The sequence below is a fragment of the Sabethes cyaneus genome, chromosome 3, assembly GCF_943734655.1.
Source record: "Sabethes cyaneus chromosome 3, idSabCyanKW18_F2, whole genome shotgun sequence".
Taxonomy (NCBI): domain Eukaryota; kingdom Metazoa; phylum Arthropoda; class Insecta; order Diptera; family Culicidae; genus Sabethes; species Sabethes cyaneus.
The window spans coordinates 60,703,507-60,726,900 of NC_071355.1; the positions used below are offsets into that span (position 1 = coordinate 60,703,507).

General features: G+C 40.8%; 1 protein-coding gene across 1 annotated transcript in view; it reads right to left on the minus strand.

The window, feature by feature from the left end:
* The window catches only part of LOC128739633 (uncharacterized), a 79,111-nt gene that overhangs the window by 21,057 nt on the left and 34,660 nt on the right, over nucleotides 1-23,394 (minus strand). The window contains exons 3-5 of the mRNA XM_053835130.1: nucleotides 20,180-20,269; nucleotides 11,218-11,448; nucleotides 10,963-11,147 (exon numbers count right to left, since the gene is read on the minus strand). Of these exons, the coding sequence (XP_053691105.1) occupies nucleotides 10,963-11,147; nucleotides 11,218-11,448; nucleotides 20,180-20,269 (506 nt within the window). The remainder of the gene's footprint in view (nucleotides 1-10,962; nucleotides 11,148-11,217; nucleotides 11,449-20,179; nucleotides 20,270-23,394) is intronic.

A 23,394-nucleotide genomic window follows, 5' to 3' on the forward strand; every position in this document is an offset into this window, starting at 1 on the left:
ATCATCGTTTCAAAATAAACAAAAAACGCCTCCAGTAACTCTTGTTTTACTACAAATACATTCAAAATTTCTAAAAATAGTCATTCGCGATTTGAAATCAGATTTAAAATCATAAGAAACGCAAAAATCAGAAAGTGTTGCAAGTAACCCCGTTTACTGGGTAACTTGCAACACTCCTATTTTCGATTCATTCTACAGGCTCATTTAGTTGATAATTTTTCTCATAATGATGAATCAAAAGTACTGACCACTATACAAGTTTTGACTACTAACACTTGGATTTAAACGGTACACTTTGAAAGTTATACCAAGTCAAAGTTCAAAAGTGTTGCAAGTATCCCCGGATGACGGTATGATTAGCGTTTTGTACATCGACATTTTTGTGCGGCGGCGTATGCTCGTTGATCGAAGCGTCTTGCGGTGAGAAAAGTAAGCTAGATTTCCAGCTTGAATGCGTCGTTGGATCTCCTTGCTCGTATTATTGTCGGCGGTGACCAGAAATACCAAATATACGAACTCATCAACCACTTCCAGTTCATCGCCGTCAATAGTCACTGTCCGTGGGAGACAAACGTTGCTTTCACTGGAGCCTCTTCCTACCATGTATTTGGGTTCAATTGATTTGTAACCCTATCCTCCTAGCCTCCGTTTTTAGTCTGGCGTAGATTGCCTCCATCGTTACAAGGTTTCTAGTAATGATGTCGAGCAGGGATGGCTCGATCACTTTGACTCAATTGGATTCATTTGACAGTACTGTCTCAACGGGGCCAAATATGACAAAGTTATGTATGGGACATTTGTAGAACAGGTTATTATAATTTTGCTGAAAAAAGTATTGCTGTATCTTTTGTAGTAATGGCGCTACAATGCTAGTATCTTAGTAGTGACTAAATGAACGTTCATTTAGCCACTGATTAGTTACTAGCGTTGTAGAACCGTAGCTACAAACGATACAGCAAAACTTTGTTTAGAAAAATTGTAGATTAGAACTAGTTCTACAAATGTCATATTTGGCTCGGCTGAGACGGTACTGTCAAATGAATCGAAATTGAGTCAAAGTGATCGAACCATCCTTGATGTCCAGGTCGTTTGCGAAGGTTAGAAGTTGGCTATTCTTACTGAAGATCGTTCCTCTCGTTTCGATTCCCGCTCGCTGGAGAGTCCATCCGCTTGCCGCAACCCTCTGCGCGATTAGAAAGGACTCGAGAGTGTCCCCGAAACGCGCACGTAGCACATCACTCGCTCTTGGGTAGCTTTGATCAGCCGCATCAGTTTGTCCGGAAAACCGTACTCGCGCATTATCTGCCATAGCTGTTCGCGTTCAACTGTATCGTATGCTGCTCTGAAATCCACGAAAATATGATGCGTGGGCACGTTGTACTCTCGACATTACTGGAGGACGTTAATAAGACTAATGAGAACGGTGTACGGAGCAGAAGGATGAAAAACGAGCTGGCGCAGCTCTTCGGCGATCCCAGTATCCAGAACGTTGCTAAAGCTGGAAGGGTACAATGGACGGGGCATGTTGTGAGAATGCCGGACAACAACCCCGCAAAAATGGGTTTCGCCTCCAATTCGGTTGGTACCAATTGCAGAGTTGCGCAGCGTGCTCTATGGTTGTTCAAGTGGAGCATGATGTGGAAAGTGTAGGACAGTTGAAGAAATTGCAGTCGCACAACCATGGAGCGAGTTAGCTGGCTGAACATTATATTCAAATCCTGAGGGACAGCGAGCCAGGATAAGTAAGTAAGTAAGTAAGAGTTTGCTAATACATCAGCACACTTATTAAATACGACAGCGATTATTATTTCATCAGGATACATTCATCTGTCATAAAGGAGAGGCAACGAGTATTAGGCAACTAGACAACTCTTCAGGGAAGGTAAGAGCTTTACCTCTAGAAGACGTTTGGTCAACGCTTATCGTTCATCGGGGAGGCTGCCACTGCACTACTTAGTAAACAGCTCTGGCATTTACGTAGCTGTTGGTTTGATGGAGAATGCCAAACTTTTACGATTAGATAACCAGCAAATTGCCGAGAACTACCCGATGGACCTGATGGACGAAACTCTACTTTCCCCTAGGGAGTAAGGAGCTTTGACCCTCGGTGACGGATAGACCATGGTACACTTAGCCGCCAAAGAGACCTAGCATCTGCGGTGCTAGGCAAACAGACTTCGAGTACAAGAAATGACTAATTTGATAAGGAATGTCAACAAGCGATGGCAAGAGAAAAAAGAGCTTGGCAAAAGTGTTTAAGCATTGCATCGAGGAAGAATTCGGTCAAGTAGCGATGAGCACAGATTGAGTTGACCATGATGACCATGATGAGCGCTATAACGAAAATAGATATCGTGTAGAGCTAGAACTACTATTGCCGGCTAGATGTAGCCACAACGGAAGGGAGTAGAACTGAAGTAAACCTAGGAGTTACCACAAACGATAACAGCGTCCCGGCTCCCGATCACACACGAATTCGGCAATAAAACGGAAAGCTGAAGACTAACTGAGCCGCCTAAGAAGAACCGACTCCCAGCAGAACGTTACCAAAATGGTAAGGAATGACTAGTAATGGCATTTCCTTGGATAATTACCGAGATTTGGGAGGAGGAGAAATTACTGCATAGGCGTTAATCTCAAATTTTTGTAATTTCTGTGGAATTTCGCTAATCAACAGCGCCCACCAGGTGCTTTCTCAGAGCTTGCTACGTCGTCTACCTTCGATTACAAGAGAGTAGGGCGTTGAACAGTGTCAGGTAGGCTTTATGGGATCGCGTGGTCGAATTCACATTTTCCTTCAAATCCTCCAGAACTGTCAATAATACAACGTGTCCACAAATTACATTTTCGTGGATTTCATGGCAGCATATGATACAGTCGAGCACGAACAGTTAAGGCAGATAACGAACTAAAAACCTTGGGACGGCGATGGCAATCTACACCAGACTTAAAACGGAACGGGCTTAAACGGAATGTGTAGAAATTGATATTCCACCATTATTAGAACATCTTCTACTATTACAGGATCTTTACCACTAATACTGGAGCAAGGCATGTTTCTAAACTTTCCTATATTTCATATATTTTCTTTATTGGGACGCAGAATTTTTTTAGGTAAATAGGAAAAAATGGTTTTATTGTCCTATGAAAATAACATTTGTATTCTTCCTAAACAATCGAATCAATTATTTATTGTTCCTGCTTATCATCAAATCATGATTTTTCTTATCCTCTGCCATATTTTTGACAAGTGAGCTATATTATGTTGCCTGAAACGAACACTGTTGATAGAGGGAAAAGCGGAAAATGCCAGATTCGAAATCTTAGTCGAGCGCTATTTATTCCATTCTATTACATTGATGAAAATCTAGAAAATTCAAATCTTGAAAATAAGCCACTTGTAGTCGTAATAAACTATACAGTTGTATGTCTGTAAATAGGAAATTAATCATCATCGAGATCATCGAGATTACAACTAAAACATCTGAAATGACGAGATAAACCAGCCCACGGTTTTTTCACTCGATCCCGTTTCTAGCTCAAAAGTATTTCTCTGTTGACTACTTACCATTTATAACTTTTTCTGTGAATCCTGTGAGTATGATTTGAGCTGCTCTATAAATGAATTTCAATTTATTATAAATAATTATATGTAATATTTCTGAATCACTATAGAAAATCCAACTCAAACAAACTTTTGTCATTAAATTTTCAATCCAACATTAGAATACTATAATTTTTGTATGAATGAAAGAAAATAAATATCAATAGTAAATTTCCAAGGTTTGGCACCCCTTGGGACACGAAAATGCTAATGAGTTCACATAGAGAAATAATTTCTTCCCTCCGAACAATTCAATTATCACCCTGTGCGCTATCCCACGCAAAGGAAATAATTTAAAGCACGGTTACATCCTTCCGTCGCGTCGTCAGCTCAGGAGGGGAAAGTGCGTTTTCCCTTTAGCACAGGTATGATTTTATCTGTTTTTTTTTATGATTTAGCTTTGGTGAACAACATAGTTGCGCCTGCAAGCGGTGGTCTGTGAGGGTCCTAGCCAGCGCCAGCGCAACGCTGCGCTGGTGGATTATATCACATAAACAACATAAAATTTGCGATCTTCGATGCCATATCTTCCCTGCGCTTGCCTGCCAACCCCACGGGTCATTCAACATAGTTTAATATTGCCAAAGCGCACAAGAAGTGTGGTTACTGGCCAACCTCTCGTATACAGCAGACGGATATCATAATAAATACAACAGCGCATTGTGTCCGTTGGGCAAGAAAAGTAAGAATTCCAAACGATATGTATGATTGTTCGAGTAAATCGACGTAGACTGGCCGGGAGATCAGGTTTACCGCACATTCAGATGCTTTACGAAATCTGCGCTTTCTGGTCACCCTAGCAAACATATGTGAGTACAATTGGCATCAGTTGGCGGCTGGAAGACTCTCGATGTGAGGAGGAGTAGGATACATGCATGTAATGCCACCTCGACAGGACACTGGCTTGAAAACTCACCAGCGCACAATCGCCGACCACTTGGAGCATAAAATACCGGTAAAATACGACAGCCGTTGTCACCGAGGGACTATTTAACCTATGCAGTGACCCGCTTATTAGTGTTGGGTAAACTAGCGAAGGCATTGCTCCCCCCTCGTAATGCAGTGTCGTTAGTCAAAGTCGACCCAACCGTATGTTGATAAGTTTCGGTATTATAAAAACGAGTCTCTATCGTAGGCAGACTTTCGGTTATCAAACGGCTCTGGGCTGAGAAGACCACCCGAACGGACGTGGGAACGACAGTTCAATAAGTGTTCGCCAAAAAGCCGTCCGAACTCTTATCTAGTGTCGAAATCACGCGAATGCTTTTAAGACCCATTTCCCAGACATACCTTGATGGAATGCTTAAAACATGTCAAACAGCACGTCCCGTAAACAAAATATAATCCCATCATTTTGGAGTAGCTCGACTTGGCGACGTATAACCGCATAATCACCATCAGCTGTGGACAGTTTGGGCAGTCTCACACGTGATTGCTCTGGCTCTGGCCACAGCCAGCCACCGGGCTTGGGTGGCGGGCGGTAATAAGTGTCTGGCAGCGCGAGCATGGAAGACTGCGCTGCTCGCTGGGGGAGCAACGACGTAAATTGTCGCCCAGTCAGCACAGTCCATCATCACGCGTCAAAGCGCGTAAGCCGTTGCGTACGGAAGAGTACCATACCATAGGATGATGGTGAGAAGTTTATCGGAAAGTTTCAAATCTGGCGTGTTATTTCGTTCGGGAAACAACATTTTTGCTAGTATCGAAAGGTGAATCCGGGAGTTTACACTTGAGCCTGAATTATTTAGGGCAGAAGACCTATTTTCACTTTATTAAGCAGCATTCGGTACAACAATCATGAATTATGATGAAAATCTATTTATTCAATACCCACCAGTTTTTATACCAATTCGCATGCTAACGTTCACAGAATATCTGAGTACATTATGAATAATGAAACGCTTTTCAATGTGAGTTATAGGCACGATAACGTATGCATTAAAAATGGACTTTTTTCGAATGGTGACAAAATAACTGAAACAGCTAATTGAATTTGATGAATTTCCCATGGAAGGTAATTATATTAGCTTCCTTGCAAAAAAATTCTACATCCTTGCGAGCGGCTTTCCGGTAGTTAACCGAAACATTCAACATGGTGGACGAAAACATGTAGGCATGTTTTCGAGTTCTTTCTTCGTTTTATTTATCAATTCCTCCTCAGTTTTAGCGACAAAATTGTTGGAGTACGCTTCACCTTGCTCTATTGGCTCATGGCGAAAACGGCGATTTATTAATGAAATCCAACATGGCGGCCAAAGTCAAGATGGTCGCCAAACATTTTTTTACTTCAATTGAAATCCCAACTCTTCTTTTTTACAGAACCGGGCCGTTTGTTGGTTGTTTCACTGCAAATTTAGGAAATATTACATGACATAGATCTCAAGGTTTGCTAAAAATTCATTTTTTTGAAACTGTCAGGCCCCTGGCGAACGAGGGGTCCACTGTTTTGAGGTTTGAGTTAAATATAAAAGTTCCTATATTTGAAGACCTCGTGTCAGGAGTGGCCCCGTTTCACCGAGAATTACTCTTTTCAAAAAATATTAAACTGGAACCATGTTAACAATGTTTTTGTGATGTTGAAAGCTTTTAAACTGGTGAATGACTCTCTGGGTTTAAATTACATAAAAGAAAACCTTTGAGCATCAGTCTAACATTTTTCTTGAAAACCTTATAAAAGTGCTATTCTTTTGGTATCAAGAAATCAGTGGTTTGAAAGTTATGAATTTTTAAAGAAAGAAAGGGTAGGCAAAAATAATGGTTTCTGGAACCACCTGAACTCTGAAATGGGTACCCTAAGCGGTAAATTAAATAATATGGACTTTAAATTGGAAAATACGGAATGGAAATACGAAATGGATCATTCGGTATAGGTCAGAGAACAAGGAAACGATTAATGGATAACGATTGGAAACTTGCTACCTGGAATGTCCGAACTGTAAATGCACCGGCACGAGCTGGCTTACTTGCTCGAAAGTTACATGGACTCGGAGTGGAGATCGTTGCTATTCAGGAAGTACGGTGGCCAAATTAAGAAGGAAGGAAGTTCCGTTCAGTAGACCCTACTGCAGGCACTTCCTTCAAGTACCATATCTACTTCAGTGGTGGTAGAATGGCAGAACAAGGAGTCGGTTTCGTAGTTTAGGGAATCCTAAAGCAACGAGTTATCCGATGGAGACCCATAGATGACCGCCCAAGCAGCACACATTTGGCACTTTTAGTTTCAGCAACTCATTTATGACTAAGATTAATCACATATCAGTTGCCACAACTAATTTGTAACAACCGTGATACTAGGGCTACTATCAAGTTCTGAATTACAGCCTAACCAATGTATAGGCACCAACAAAAGATAAATCCAACGACGCTAAGGACGAGCTCTACGACACGCTCCACAGTGGTCAAATTTTGAAAAAACGCGGACATTAGTAATTGGGTTAAACATGTGTAATTTTTCAAGGGTGGTGTCTTCGGAGAAGTTTAATAATAAAATATACCGCATCTTTCTGCACTATTAGGGTGACCGTGAATTCACCATTAGCGTGATACGAACTTTTGTTTTTTTAAATTAAGGTCATTACAAATATTTTATAAAATTTCTGTCTTTCCGGTGTAAGGCCACTGAAGGGGGGGCGGCGAAAAAAAAACAAAGAGATTTTTTTCATCGAGCAAAAAAAAATATTGATTTCAGGCATTTTTACTTAAAGTTTAAACGCGAAAACCAAATCTTTTCCATGCAAAAATCATCGAAAAAAGGCAAAAACGAAAGAAAAATTTTTCGGCCGATTTTCGGCAATTTCGTTGTTCGAATTTCTATTTCTGTTTCGTGCTAGAAGCATTAACTCAACTCGTACACTCATTTTTAGAGTTTTTGAGGCTGTAGAACTCATAGACAATTGATTTTATGAAAAAAATTAACTTATATCCTTATTAAATTATTTTTTCGCCCCCCGATTTTTCAAGTCAATTTCCAAGGGGGGGGGGGGGGGGAGGTGCGTGACAAAAACTTTTGAAATTATTTGCAATGGCCTAATTTCAAAACAAAATTTTTTCTTCAAAAAGTTGCAGAACATGCTAAAATAAGCAACTTTGCTGAACGCATTAACTATCTATCTCTTACCGGTTGCGAAATATAGTGATGTGTTAAAAAGGTGCGCTTAAGAATTAATTGTGCTCAATAACTTCGCACACGATTTTTTTACTCCTTTTGAGTGTTCTATAAAGTAGTTATTCAGTATGCTAAAATACACATTTTCTCTGAAGACTGTTTGTCGCTAGGACGCATGTTTAATAAGTTATAAAATAAATGGAAAAAAATTGCAATATTAAAAAAAATTCAATTTCGGGCAGCTTCGTACAACCATTAGGTGAAAGTACTATATTTTATCTATAAAAAAAATATTTCCATCAGAAGCTCTCCAAAGGAATCTCAGAAAAATTTATTGACAAATGTGTTATTTTTTGATAGAAAATTTTATAGCTCGTTAAGCGAAAGAGATAAAGAGTTACAGTATTTAACAAAGTTGCTTATTTTAATGTGTTCTACAACTTTTCTGAAGACACCATATTTTGGAACGCATTTAAATAAACGAAAATTTGTATCACTAATGAATCCACCAAAATCACAATAGCTTGCAATACCGCAAAAATGAGTTATTTTTGAGGCAGAGTGTCTTTGGAGAAGTTTAATAATTTTTGTTTTGTTTTTGTTTTTTTAAATAATTAAAAAAAATTCTCCAAAAAGTTACAGAGCATACTAAAATAAGTAATTTTGCTGAATATAGTAACTATCTATCTCTTACCGGTTGTGAAATATAATGATGTGCCAAAAAGGAGCACTTAAAAATCAATTAAGCTCAATAACTTTGCGCACAATTTTTTTATCGCTTTCAAATGTTCTACAAAGTTATTCAGTATGCTAAAATACACATTTTCTCTGAAGACTGTTTTTCACGAAGATGCATATTTAATGACTTATGAAAAATTTTATCACAAAATAACACATTTTTCAATTGATTTTTCTGAGATTCCTTTGGAAAGTTCCTGATGGAAATACATTTTTTACAGATAAAATATAGTACTTTCGCCTAATGGTTGTCTGGTTTGTGCGAAGCTACCCGAAACTGAATTGATGTACGGTGTTTTCGGGGACCAAATATCGACTCTGATCACTATCTTGTCGTACGGAAGATTCGCATAAGGTTGTCGAACGCGGCGAAGGATCGCACCGAAACGACGCTACGTTTCAATGTCCCGCAATTGACGGCAGATGGCGTAGCAGCGGAAAACGCCAGAAAACTAGATCAACGAATCGCAGAACAGCAGAAACCTTCATAGTGCCATTGAAACAACTGCGAGAGAGGTGGTAGGCACAATGCGTGAAAGACAGCGTAGCAGCCGGTCTAATGCCGAGTCCCATTCCCACCGTCCAGAAAAACGTGAGCATGAGGAGCACGGGCTCGTTGGCGCAGTGGAGGAGCGCTTCCAGACGCTGTGGAATGGAAAGATAAATACGGAAGCAAACAGTTAGCTGGAAAGGACGGTATTTATCCCGACTAAATATCTAAAAGCAGGCAGCAAACGGTTGTACGAAGTAATCCACCGGATCATTGTTAGAATCTAGGAGGTAGAACAAATGCCGGAGAATTTTGCTCAATTCTGCCTATAAGGTACTCTCCCGTATCCTGTTCTATAGACTGCGACCATTAGTGGAATTCTTTGTCGGCAAGTACCAAACTGGTTTTCGACAAGTTCCGGGAGAATAACTAACAGACTCATCATCTGTCTGTGGACTTTAAGGCGGCATACGATTCAGTCAAACGAAATGAGCTGTGGCAGATAATGCTATAATATCACAGAACAGAAGTGGAAGTATGAATCCAAACACGTACATGCTACTTTCTACAGATACTAGCGAACCTGGCGGTAGTGAGTCACTTTTTCCACGAAAACACAAGAATGCATACGAATGCATACGAAAGCATGTGAAAGCTGCTATGCGATTGGCAGCGAGCGTTCTGCTTATATTGCTGTTATTCGCTTCTATGCGAAAACCTTCCCAAAGAAAAATAAATATAAAAAGACTCTGTTACCAGTTTTGATCGCCGAATCGTTCGGACTTCGACTTCTGTTCTGTGATAATATAGTTCTACGACAAAACTAGTTACGGTGATGGACGCTGGATGGGTCAAAATTATGGGAAGAAACGAGATTGGGACTTACCATTTACACTGCCATAAAGAAGTACATGGTTACTGGACGAGAACGTGGGCATCTAAATGGTATTGTTGCCGAGGTGATACTAGATGGAGAACGTTATGAAGCAGTAAAGGAAATCATAAACCTTGGTAGGTACGGTTACGTAAGCCGCGAAGTGAAACAACGAATTGCAACTGCGAACCGGGTTTTCTACGGATTACATAGCCAACTGAAGTCCCATAGTCCTCAAATTCGCACAGAACTAGCGTTCTATAGAACACTTATCCTGCCGGTGGTGGTCCTTTACGGACATAAATCATTGACGCTAAAGGAAGCTGATCGGTGAGTACTTGGGGTTTTTAAGCGTAAAATTTTGCGATCAACACTTGGTGGCAAAATCTGAAGTGGAGAGTGGCGCAGATACATAAACGACGAGCTGTATCAAGTATACAAATATGTTGATATAATGAAGGTAGTAGAATGTGGCAGGATGCGGGGCTGGGCACGTGGTCAGAATATAGAATGAAAGAATAGCTCTAAACTGTTTTTAGCAGAAGGCCAGAAACAGGCCGTAGACTTCGGGGCTGATCTCTTATCCGATGGAATGGGAGAACAGCAGCCCAAGACCGAGAGTACTGGAAAACCCTACTTCGTTCTGCGCAGGATCGATAACGAACTGTTGCCACTAAAGTAAAGTAAAGCAGGACCTCAAATTTCGGTTTCACAACTGGGGCAGACGTCAGTTTGTAAAAATTTATATTATATTTTTCGAGTCCATTATTTCACTTTAAATTTGTCTGTGTGATGAAGTAAAGATCCAAAACTAAGTTTACATGCATTTTATTGCCTTTTTCTGTACTATTTGGTACACAAAAAATCAATTGAAAAACATTAAAAAAAACCTTTTCGAGTATTTTTTTCGAACATATTTTCTACAAAACTCCCAATAAGCTCTATTTTGATTGTTGTTTTCTCGAAAGCTAGAGTACGATCAGATGAGACGTTGGTAGTCACTTGGTAGTGCTAGTTTCATAAATACGTCAAAAATGGTGGGTGTTTCACAGTCACAGGGGACAATTTTACAGTATTTTTTCATGGAATTGCTGTATGAGACATGGTCTTAAATTGTGGTAATGTACTTCCAAGAAAAGTGTAGTACTCACTTTTTATCGATGTGAATCACCTTCATGTCCATCGAGTGGATCGTAGTGAAGACGTTGGTCGCTCCCTGAACTACACACTCCCGTGTTTCGGGCATGGCTATTGGAGTACAGGTCGCTATGAACACCGGTTCATTTCGACTGCACAGCGGTAGGTAGGAGAGATAATGTCCTTGCACCAGAACAACCTGTTTTGGGAAGAAGCAAACCAATCAATCAGAATCTCCGAGTCGAAACGTTCGGTGAAAGTTTAGTTACCTTTTGATCGCCGAACCGCATCTGGCGACGAGCGTTACGACTGACATTCATACGACACAGGAATATTCGCTGTTCGCCATCCAGCTGGCTGGATGCCGCATGATGACCGTGATGATGCGAGGCACTGGTCTGATGCTGTGGAACTCCACGACCCAGTTCGGCCTGGATGGCACCGTGGTCCTGCTTATCGATGATATCGTACACCGAATCACCGTGTATTAATAGGTCTTCCTAAGATGAAAAGAAATAAGTGATTTCAGTTAATATAAAGTACGGCCAAAACAGGAAGATAAAAAACAATCACATTAGAACATTTTGCGTCATCTCGCTTGACAGACAGATCATTCGCGTGGTTTACGAACGGCTCTAATGGCCACGTTCAGTCTTTTAATTTATCTGCGATAAAATCATGCTCCAGTCAATTTGATAAGCATCAAACGGCTGACTCCTCTGGGGCGTAAAGTGTGTCAGACCATAAAATACGTCCAGATGAGTACCCGCAACGATAACCATCGGAGTGCATTGCAAACGGCCGACCTCTGGGCTGTCCAACCGTCGCCGTTGCTGTTACTGTTGCTGCTGCTGTTGCTTTTGCTGTTGCTGTTGCTGCTATTACCACTGCCATGATGGCTAAAACAAACACTCGGTCCACGGCGGGCAGTAATTACAGCGCAAACATGTTCATTTTGCACTAAATTCACCGCGGTCATCTCGTGCTTCAAGAGTCATTCCACCCGACGCGGGCTGCAGCAGCTCACTCACTCGGCAGCGGTTCCTCCCTTTTCCGCCAGAGTGAGCTTTATGACAGCGGACGCTAAACAGGTTGAAAAGAAGCGAAATCAAAAACCACCGTCACCACTCCCCGTCCGCCAACCATTGACCAACCGGCGGCTGACGGTCCGCGCGAGCTCGGTGTGATGGCTGACTGATCTCCACTTTCGCAAACCCAGACGGTGCGCGGTGCGGGATCGGATGGGGTTAATTAATGCATATCAAACAACAAAAAAGCAAAGCTCTCGCTGTTGATTTACGCGCATTGCTTATCCGAAGTAAAGGGGGGGATCAACGATCATAAAAAAAAACATTGAAAACAAGGTGGAGTTCGTACGTACGTCAATGCTCCGTGCAATTTCTCTGTGGAAGGGAGGAAAATGGCATTGCTGATGACTTTTTTCTCTACTCGTTGATGCTTTCGCTTAGAGTTCTCCGGTAGGAGATGGGTCGTTCATCTTCTGCCAAATGAGCTTTAACGGTTTAAAATTGCATCGAAAAAATTAACTGAGTTTTGGGTTACGAGGTTTATGAGAACGTTGAAGATACAAGAAAATTTCGGTTATCAAGATGCGTTCGGTGCCGTACACTCTTCTCTATCGGGAAGACTTTATTTATGTCTGGCCCGACCGGCTACGCTTGATTAGCACGGTGCAGTTCTGTGCAGTGATGAGTTGTTGGGACCACCCCGAAAGGGGTGGGTCTTACTGCTGATCTAATGTGATGGGTTTTCTTTAATTTCCCATGACGGCTGTTTACTCGATTGAAATGCGGATTTAACTCCGGAGTAACGATCTGCAATCTGGTGGATTGCCAGTTTTTGCATTGTTTTACTTCAAAATTACTTTTAGAGTATCATCGTGCTTCAAATGGAATTTTTTAAATCAAAAATCAATGCAATGATGCAAAATTTTATCCAATTCATAAATCGTGTTATTTCGAGAAACCGTGTAAAAAAAAATCCGTGTTATTTCGAGAAACCGTGCAAAAAAAGTCATGCAAAAAAATTCCGCATATAAAAATCCGTGTAAAAAAATCAGAGGGGTTGTGTATAAGACACGACCGCATATTCAACGTAGGACTACGCAAAGTTAATGTAAAGGTGCGTTTAGAATGGGCAATTTTGGCTACGTTGAGAATGCGATATGTTGCTAGTTTTTGCTCAATGTTGCTTCTGTCGCTACCTGCACATTTGTGGTACGTCGCCATAGTTACTTGGAAACATCAGTAACTGTTAGGAACAATTGCATACCACTAGTTGCCAATCTAGACACACCTTACTAAAAATACTTATGAGAAAATTGATTGCTAATGGAAATCATAATACTCTTCATTGACAGTTATGATGGTTCTGAAAAGAACCATTTTGAAAGTTTGAAATTGACTGAAATGATTGGATTGGCTACTTTGTGCTGTAGAGAAAAAGCATAGTGTTAGCATTACAAAAGCATTACATTACATTGCATATTGCAGAACTTCTCATCGTGTAAATTATAAGCAATCTGGCACATGCTAAACCGTTATTTAGAGCAGCGTGGGGTCGAAATCAGACATCTTGCTGATGCTGCTGATAATTTAAGTTTTCTGTTTGACACTGTGAATTAAAGTAATGTATGGTATAATTATAAATGACGTTCTTTTTCTTACATCTGATTTCCAGTGGCAACATTATCGAGTTGATGTCGCTTGTCCGAATATTTCAACTGGATTGTTTAAAGGGTTCAAGAGAAGAAATCACATTGTCTCTGGTTAAGATAGTGGAGAATTAACACTACAGAGTAACAATTATTAAAAAAATTGATTTGGTTAATCAGAAACTTACTAGCCGTTAAAATCAGGTACATGGTGTCATCTCCTTACCGGTTGGTAACGAAAAGCTCCTGGCACTAATGTCGATATGGAAATAACTTCATTACTGTCCATCCATGTTTCGCTGAGCGCAAGGATATCTGCCTATCTGAGTGCGTGCGTTTAGACTCTGTACATTCAGGCTCAGCAGTACAGCAAAATGGCTTACGTTAGATATAAATTCTAGAAGTTCAGTACCTAAAGTAATTAATTTGTGGTTTTCCAGGCGCCTAAGTTCCGTCCGTAATTCCTGGATTCTCGGTGATGCAGTTCCCTGCAGGCATGGTAAAACTTAAATATGCCTCTGTTAGTCGTCAAGTACAATCCTTCAATCAATGTAACTCTTGACATTCCCACGTACACCAACTGCTGTTCCTGTCCCTTGCCATACTCGTACGCGATTTCAGAAAATGTGCCGCCTTGACTCTGGTGTACAGTAAGAGCATTCGCACCTACTAAAGGAAATTGTAAACGTTTGCACTTAATGCTACTACTTAGCTTAATATTTGCAGATCGCTTTTCAATAGGTGTCCAATCGGGCTGAAGAACGTCATGCTTAGGGTACACAGCGGGCCTCGATTTGACCCGCAAGACCTTTCCAATGGAGTCGTTTTCAAATTTGAGCAATGATAATAAAGCACAGGTTGCGAGTATTTCACATATTAATATTTTGAACCTACATTATTGTTTATAATATTCTATCCGGCAAGTTGAAAGCATGGAATGGTATATCCATAAACAAGCCGAAAATGTTTGATGACTTATCCCGTACCCTACATTTTTACATCTTTTCGGCTTATATAGGACTTACCTGTTACGTTAGGCGATACGCTGGCCTCTACGTGCGCCGGAGCGGTCACCTCACACAACACTTCAACGTTGGAGGGACCAGATATTTCGTGCGATGCACCATCTAACGATGTATTGCCCGCTTCAGAATACATTGAATCACTACGATTTCCTTTTCTTCTCAAATGGTAGAATTTACAGTGCTCTGCCACCGTCAACGCTGGCCTCTTGCTGGTCCAGTTAATAATTCCTGCTCACGAACTCGCTTGCAGTATTAACGCATATATTTTGCTTGAAGCAATTGAGACATTGTAGAATCAGATGCACAAAATCACTCACTTCTCACTTAAATTAATTGTATGTTATTAATAACAATTTGATATGGTAACTATGGCGACGATTGAACGAATACTGCAGGGAATTTGGAAAAATTGTTCAACTTTATGTGGAAATTCCAGACGTTACATACAAAATACAATCTTGTAATAAAAACTATACAAAAGGCTGATATTTTGTGATTCGAATGGTATGCAAACCATAAAAATATATTCAGAATTGGCTGAGCTATAAGCGTTCAAAATCTATCACTTTGTCGTGTCGCGGTCATTCTTGCTTCTCCAACGTGCCACCCTATTAAAGTAAGACGTAGTCCTACGTCAAAAGAATTGTGTGTACAACTGTTGTTGGCGAAATTTTAGAAAAACCGTGTTATTTCGAGAAACCGTGCAAAAAAAGTCGTGTAAAAAAATCCGTGCAAAAAAAGAATTGGGTGTATTATAATGATTGCATTTTAAACTTGCGTGATGACTTTTTTTATAAACGAACGTACTGTTAAACCCTAGCTTTTTGTTTCTTCAAAATAACGCTAGAAAAATCATTAAAGCTCGTATCTTTCGTTCCATTTCATACGGTCACTTTTATAATACAGAAAAAATTTTGTCGAAAAATGTAACCAATAGTATTGTGCAGTGCAATAATATTGCAGCTGCTGCCTCAACTACCAGTTACAGTTACAGTTACCAGTTACAGAACTAGGCAGTTACAGTCGGATAACAAAATTATTTTCAATTTATTTCACTAATTTACAGAACTCACTTATGCTGCCAACTGTCCTGAATTGCATCCAATCAAAAGATCTTGACGTGAGCGCTTTCCGGAAGAAGCAGGAAGTTAAAAATGGTTTTGATATATCTATACCTATAAAAATTGATTTCTGTCTGTCTGTCGGTCCGTATATTCCTTATAGACTCAGAAACTACTAAACCGATCGGCGTGAAAATTTGAATGCAGGGGCTTTTGAAGCCAGGCAAGGTTCTTATGATGGTTAGAGATCACTCCTCTCCCTAAGAGGGGGGCTCCCATACAAATGGAACACAAATTTCTGCATAACTAGAGAACTAATCAAGCAAATGGAACCAAGTTTGGCATGTGGGTGTTTTGGAGGCAAGAATTTTTTCCATGGTGAATTGAGACTCCTCCCCTCTTTAGGAAGGGAATTATGACCCCTCCGCCCTTTTAAGAGGGGGGATCCAAACAAATGAAACAAAAATTTCCTCTTATCTCGAGAACTACTCAAGCAAATGGGACCAAATTTGGCATGTGGGAGTTTTTGGAGGCAAGAATTTTATTTTGATGAATTAGGGCCCTTTCTCTGTTTAGGAGGGGGACTCTCATACAAATGAAATACAAATTCTCTCATAACTTGAAAACTAATCAAGCAAATGGAACCAAATTTGACATGTGGGGGATTTTAGAGGTTTGGATTTATTTTATGACGGTTTGAGAGTGAGGGGTCTCTCTCTTGTCGAATCTTATTCTACTAAGATTCGAACCAAACGTCCATTCGCCTGTCAAAGCAGACTCGGTAACCTTGAAACTTCATTATTTGATATTTCTCTAAAACGTACGGAAATATTTTTTTTTTTATTTTGATGATAGCTTACCCAGCTTAACATTGAGCTTAAAACATTATTTTATCAATATTATTCGAGAAAATAATTTTTACAGTTTCAACCAAGATTTGGCCTTTCGTGAATCGACCAAATAGAAGCTCGCGCTTTCGTGATTCGGCCAAATGCAATTTCGGCCTTCTGTGACAGTTGTTGAAACTCGACCATTTGGATTTAAGCCATTTGATATTCGGCTATTCCTGACAGGACGTCATGCTTTCGTAGCACTGGGTTGTATTCTTACTGGTCGACTGCTGGACTGCTCGATTGCTTAACTGATTGACTAGACTGCTCGACTGGACTGGTCGATTGGACTGCTCGATTTGATTGCTCGACTGGACTGCTTAACTGAACTGCTTGACTGAACAGTTCGATTTAACTGCTCGACTGGACTGCTTGACTGGACAGCATGATTCATCTGCTCGACTGAACTGCTTGACTAAACTGTTCGATTCGTGTGCTCGACTCAACTGCTCGACTAGACTACTCGATTCAACTGCTCGAGTGGACTTCTCGACTTAACTGCTCTATTAAATTGCTCGACTGGACTGCTCGACTCAACTGCTCGACTTGACTGCTCGACTCGACCACTCGATTCAACTGTTCTACTCAACTGCTCGACCGGACTGCTTGACTGAACAGCTTGATTTTGCTGATCGACTACACTGCTCGACTTGACTGTTCGACTAGACCGCTTGACCCAACTGCTTGACTCGATTGCTTGATTCGACTGCTCGACTCGCGTGCTCAACTCGATTGCTTGTCGTGATATCATATGGTCGGTATTAAATCAGACGATCAAGCATTTTCTAAATGCAATTTCTCCGAGAGTGTGTCTTTTAGCGTCCCACTCAGGAAATAAACTAAGCAATATATTTTTGGCCCCACAATGAAGTTTCGCAATATCATCCAGTTCACCATTCTTCCTCACGAAACGCTCCTCCACCTTTAAAAAAAATTGTTTACATTGGACCGCGACAGAGTCAAAGACAAGTGAAACAGTAAAAGCCGAATGTCAAGAGCCAATAGTTGAAAGCGAATTGTCAAAATTTGCAAATTTGCAAAAGTTGAACGTCAGAATTGAAATATCAAAAATCATAATTTTACTCAAAAGTAAAAACTCAAACCTCAAAAGGTAAAAGTGAAAAACTCTTAGGTTGAAAATCAAAAGGCAAAAACCATACTTTAAAAGCCATCAAAAATAAAAGCTCGAATCGAAATTCTACATTTAAAAATCAAAAGACAGAGATCAACATTGAACATCGGAATACAATTGAAATTGAAGTTGGACTTCAAACTAGAGTTGAAATTGAACATGAAAGTAGGCAAAGAAATTTCGGACTTTGAATAAAATTTGAAGTTTGACATGCCACTGGACTAGTAATTGGACTTATAATTAGACTAGGACAGTGACACTTCAAATTGCACTTGAAAGAGGAGAAATTGCACTTAAAATTGGTCATGATGGTGTGCTTGAAATTAGACTGAAGTATCACTTGAATCAATTTCACCTAGATTGAATTTAGAATAATTTGAGTTTAAAGCTATATTCCGATTTGAACTGGAAATTGGACTTGAAATCAAATTTGACAATTGGACTTCAATTAGATTCAAACAGATATTGAAAGCGGGGTTGAAATTTTATATAATCTTTTATTTGAAATTACGCAATTTATTCTACTAAGCACGGCAATATTATTATCCCTCGATCCTCCATGAACTTCATTAAGACGCTTCAAAATGTGATATTTATAATTATATATCTACAATTTTTAGATGTTTACAAAGCAACTTATTTTTAGAACTAACTGAATAAACCCACAGAAATTCTTTAGTAGATTTATCCTACATATCAAGTGTAAAAAGGTTACGAAAGAAAGCAAAATGTTCAAACCTCATTCTATGTTTCCCATAAGCTTCAAACAGCGAGACGCGTTAGTCCACTGCGTCCTCGGCTCTACTTTTCAGTACAGTTCATACAAACATATTGCCATTCAATAGATTCATAGATGCATTTTAGGCTCCACAGCCGCCGCCGCGCCGCCATGGTGACAACGAACGATTCGTGTTTGGTGCGACGACGCGGCGGCTAGAAGGAGGAAATCGCGCACATGTTCACATGTTTCGTTCACATATTATCATATCCCATTATTGAGGTTAGGTGCCAGCCGGTCGTTGCTCACCATTCGCATATAGGCACCTATTTAAAGTTCACTAAATCTATTAGAGTGTCACATAAATTATGCCCGCCGAGCAAGAGTGGTTTGAAACTTTGAGCTTTTTGGTGTTTGCTATCTACTCTGATCACAGATAAACATCTCTCAGCTTTTGTTTTATTAGTTTACACTTGTAGCACGATTTGACACTTAATTTGCAACTTTTTTCAACAAAAGGAAACTGTTAACATTTCCCTGGTTTGTAAGTTATAATAATCTGTTCAGTCTGATTATCTGTGGTCTAATACTCCTTGCTTCATGCCACAGCTTAGCGAGTAGTCAGTCGTTAGGGGACAAAGTTTGCGAACACATGTTCTGTGCGCTTACCAACCTGCAACTATTACCCAAGGAGCCTCCAACTATCAGAGCGATCAGGAAAGCGAAATCTATTTTGCATACCTTTACGGTCACATAAAAACATCTGACAATTATGACAGGTCCTGTTGGTAGTTTATGACTTATTGCCTCGAATTTATTGCCATATCGGACAAGTGCAGCGTCAGGGCAGGTTTGAAAAATTTGTACAATTAAGGGTACAGCCGACTTCGGGCAGCACCTCAGTTTGTCATGTTGCATTCGGTGACAGCTTCATGTACCATATGCATGATGCCCCCTGCGCATTAGGAGCATACGGTGCGAACTCCAAAGTAGGGTGGGATTTCTCGACTCCACACGGGGTGTTGTGGTTAGTTTTTCGTACGGTGATTTGACGCTGACCGGTCAGCTCAAGGTGGACTGCGCTTATCGTCCGGCTTCGGTTAGTTCCTTGGAACACCAAAACCACCACATCTGGATCCCTTCAGAGCGGTACGCGATGAAAATCAATTAAAGTGCGCTTTATTTATTTGCTCATTAACGACGTGACATGAATGAAACTCCGCCACGCTGCTGACTGGCACAGTCACCGCACCGGCCGGTCGTCTCTGGTTAGGGAATCAACCTTACCAGCCAACCGAGCCTAGCCGATGATGTTCAGCATAGCACGGGCAAGGGTCTCTAAGGTAATCGGTTAGGTTCTCGTTAGAGGGTTTTTTTCTCGCTTCATACGACCGGTTCACAACTGATAAAATCTTTCAACAAATAATTGCATAAATAAAGTTAATAATCCGTCGGTGTGATATTCCCTGTCTAAACGGATGCATCCATGTCCAGGTGTAGTTGTGGGAAAGTGTGCCATCGGTGCGAGATATTACGCGAATGTCTTTTTAATGATTTTGCTTGCTTCTAAAACGGTTCCGTTTCTTGAATAAGTAATCTGAGCATAAGAAAGCATCAACATTATACAATATTTACTGCTTTTTAAATCATACCCAGTTGAAAATTACTTGTTGTTTCCAATTCTCTTAATGAGTGGGGTAAATAAATAATTACGATATTATTATGACTTACCATTGAGTGTCCCAAATACTCGGCTGCATTATCCGAGATGTACAGCAGTTTGCCATTCTGTGTGAGCATCATCAAGAAGCCGGACATTGCCTGAAAGTAGCACAGAAGCAGAAAAAGAAACGATATAAACAAAACCCACAAAACTTCGCTGACTGTCTAAGCTCGGATCAATGAAATGGGATAATTTAATTACGTGTAGCAGCTACCCTCGCTCGGTGACCCTCCCCGTCCCTGTTTTCTCACTGACGGTGTGCTTTTGGCCAGGCGCGTCAGATCAATCTCGAAACAAACGAGTATTAAATCGCGCATGTCGCCCCCGTTTCGAACGCGCGGCTCCGAAACGGTATGGCGGCATTTTAAGGATTTAAGATTTCTGATGAAAGTGATGTTCACACGAACTGTCGGCCCTCGTCGACGGTGGAGCCCAGCGCTAAATATAGTAGGTATGTAATGATTCGGGTTGAATCGATTTGACGACGATGAGAAACACGTATTATTAGCTTTTGGATCCGCAGATATGATGATTGAAATTTTATGCGACGTCCATTGAGGACTCTGATCGATTACTGGGAAAGCAATTCAGTTCCCATCGAATTGGGTTGGCGCTGTCTTAACCCTCTGTGGGTCCACTTGGCTACTAGCTTGCACAAATTATTTTTGTTTGAAAAAATAACTATAAATTGAAATTTTATTTTCCAAATTAAAAACAAGAAGTATTGTAACCATTATTTAAAACTCACGTTTAGTTTCCATGTAAATGTTGAATATTTCCATCATCTTGGTTCCAAAAGGGTTAAGTCCGATGCGATCCGATGAAACAATTCAGGTAGGACGGAGCATGCCAACCGAACCAAGAGAGAGAGAGAAACAAATCAGTGGAATCGCAAACGGCAATCATCACATTCGCGGCTCGATAATCGATTATTGTTTATTTTTCCTTGTTTCCATGCTCATCTTTTTTCCTCATTCACAATTACGGGTCGATTCATTTATTTGCAGCTAGCGCAGTAACTGAACCTCGCCGGCCTATTGCAACGGGACTTGTTATTGGGTGTAAGTCTTCTGACATTCCACATTTGCATACCTTTGGTAACGTCCATTCACTCCCAATCACCTATATTGAGATGAACTCACGGGGATATTGCGATAAAGGTAATGATTCGCACCATCAAATCACAAACATAAAGCATTAACGAAAGCTACTGAGGCCGCAGGTAGAATTTTTAGCTGCATAAACTAGCATCAATCAATTTAAATTGAATGCTTGCCTGAACACGACATGGGTACGATCTTCAACAAATCTAACCGATTTATCCGTTTCGCTGACGACGTGGATTTTGTTGGAAGGACGCTCTGAGCAGTATATCAAACTGAAACGTGAAGCAGTAAAGGTTGGATAAGTGGTGAATACGTTCAAAACCAAGTATCTGTTAGCACGAGGAACCGAGCGCAATACAGTTCGCATAGGCAATAGTGTGGTAGTCGACGGGGACGAGTTCGAGGTGGTGGATGAATTTGGCAGTTGATTACGTCGGATAATAACTGCAGCAGAGAAATACGCAGACGTATTCTTACCGAAAGTTGTGCTTCCTACGAACTCTACAAGACCCTAAGGTCTGGTGAGTTTTACCTCAGTACCAAATGTACCATGTACAAAACGCTATTAAGACCGGCAGCCCTCCAAAGGCACAAAACGTGGACAATGATCGACGGGGACTTAAAAGCACTGGCCATTTTTGAACGTCGTGTGCTTAGAGCCATCTTTGGCGGTGTATGTGAGAATGATGTATATAGGAGACGGAAGAGTTGCAGCAAGGAGATGGACGGTCATGTATGTTATTCAACATCGCCATTGAAGGTGTGATCCGGCGAGCGGGCATCGAAACGAGAGGAACGGTCTTCAGCAAGGGTAGCCAACTCCTAGCTTTTGCAGACGACCTCGATATCTTTACTAGAAACCTTGCGACGTTGGAGGCAATCTACGCTTGACTAAAAACGGAAGCTAGGAGGATTGGGTTACAAATCAATGGGTCGCAACCCAAATATATGGTAGGAAGACACACCAGAGAAAACAACGTTTGATTCCTACGGACAGTGACTATTGACGGCGATGAACTGGAAGTGGTTGAAGAGTTCGTTTACTTGGGATTGGGATCTCTGGTCACCGCCGACAATAATACAGGTAAGGAGATTCAACGACGCATCCAAGCTGAAAGTCGAGCCTGCTTTTCCCTCCGCAAGACGCTGATGGAGCATACGTCACCGCTCAAAGCTGACGATGTACAAAATGCTCATCAGACCGGTAGTCCTCAACGGACTTGAGACTGTAACTTTGCTTACGGAGGATATTTGTGGACTTTGCGTATTTTTGGTGGAGTACAAACGAATAGCGGAGAGTAGCGTAGGGATATTAACTATGAGTTGCAGACACTACTTGGAGACTATCATGGTATACCTGGCGAAAGTTGGGAGACTACGTTGGGCTGGCCATGTCGCAAGGACCGGACCGGACGACTGTGCAGTGAAATCCGTGCTCTTCAAGAACCCCATCGGCACCAAGAATAGAAGGGCGCAACGTGCAAGATGGCTGGACATTGTTTGTGTGGATCACCAATATGAGAAGCTAGTAAATAGGGAGCTGATACCAGTGATGTTAAAAACTCGAAATCTCAAAACTCGTCAAAAATCAAAATCAACTGTGAATCATGTCAACTTGACCCTATGCAGAAAAAACTCACGCGTGAGTTTTTCGGTTTTCATAGCAAGAAGCACAAAACTCACACATATTTCTTACCGCTTGATCATATTCTGCTTTGCTTCAACTGCTACCCAGAGCTATACACTTATACATACAAATTCGTTGTTAAACAGCATATGCATTCTCTCGTGCGATACGTAACTGTGACTGAGCGTAAGAGAATGAATCTCTAAATAAATCGTAAAGCTAAACTAAAACACACATTTAAACTACATGTTTATCTAATTCTTAATAGGCTTTTTACTTTCCAGTTAAGAAAATGTCGATTCCCGCGAAGGAAAAATGTAAATTCTGCCAATTTGTTTGCCATCTTAATTCATGAATGTGTGCTAGCTTTTTTCGCAGCTGGTGTTTTCTCTGACGGTTAATTCTCTTTCGCTCTCTGGTTCGTAGTATGAAATGCCAGCTGTGGGAGAAGTAAGCAAAATGCTCACAGCTGAATTTGGTTCACAACGCA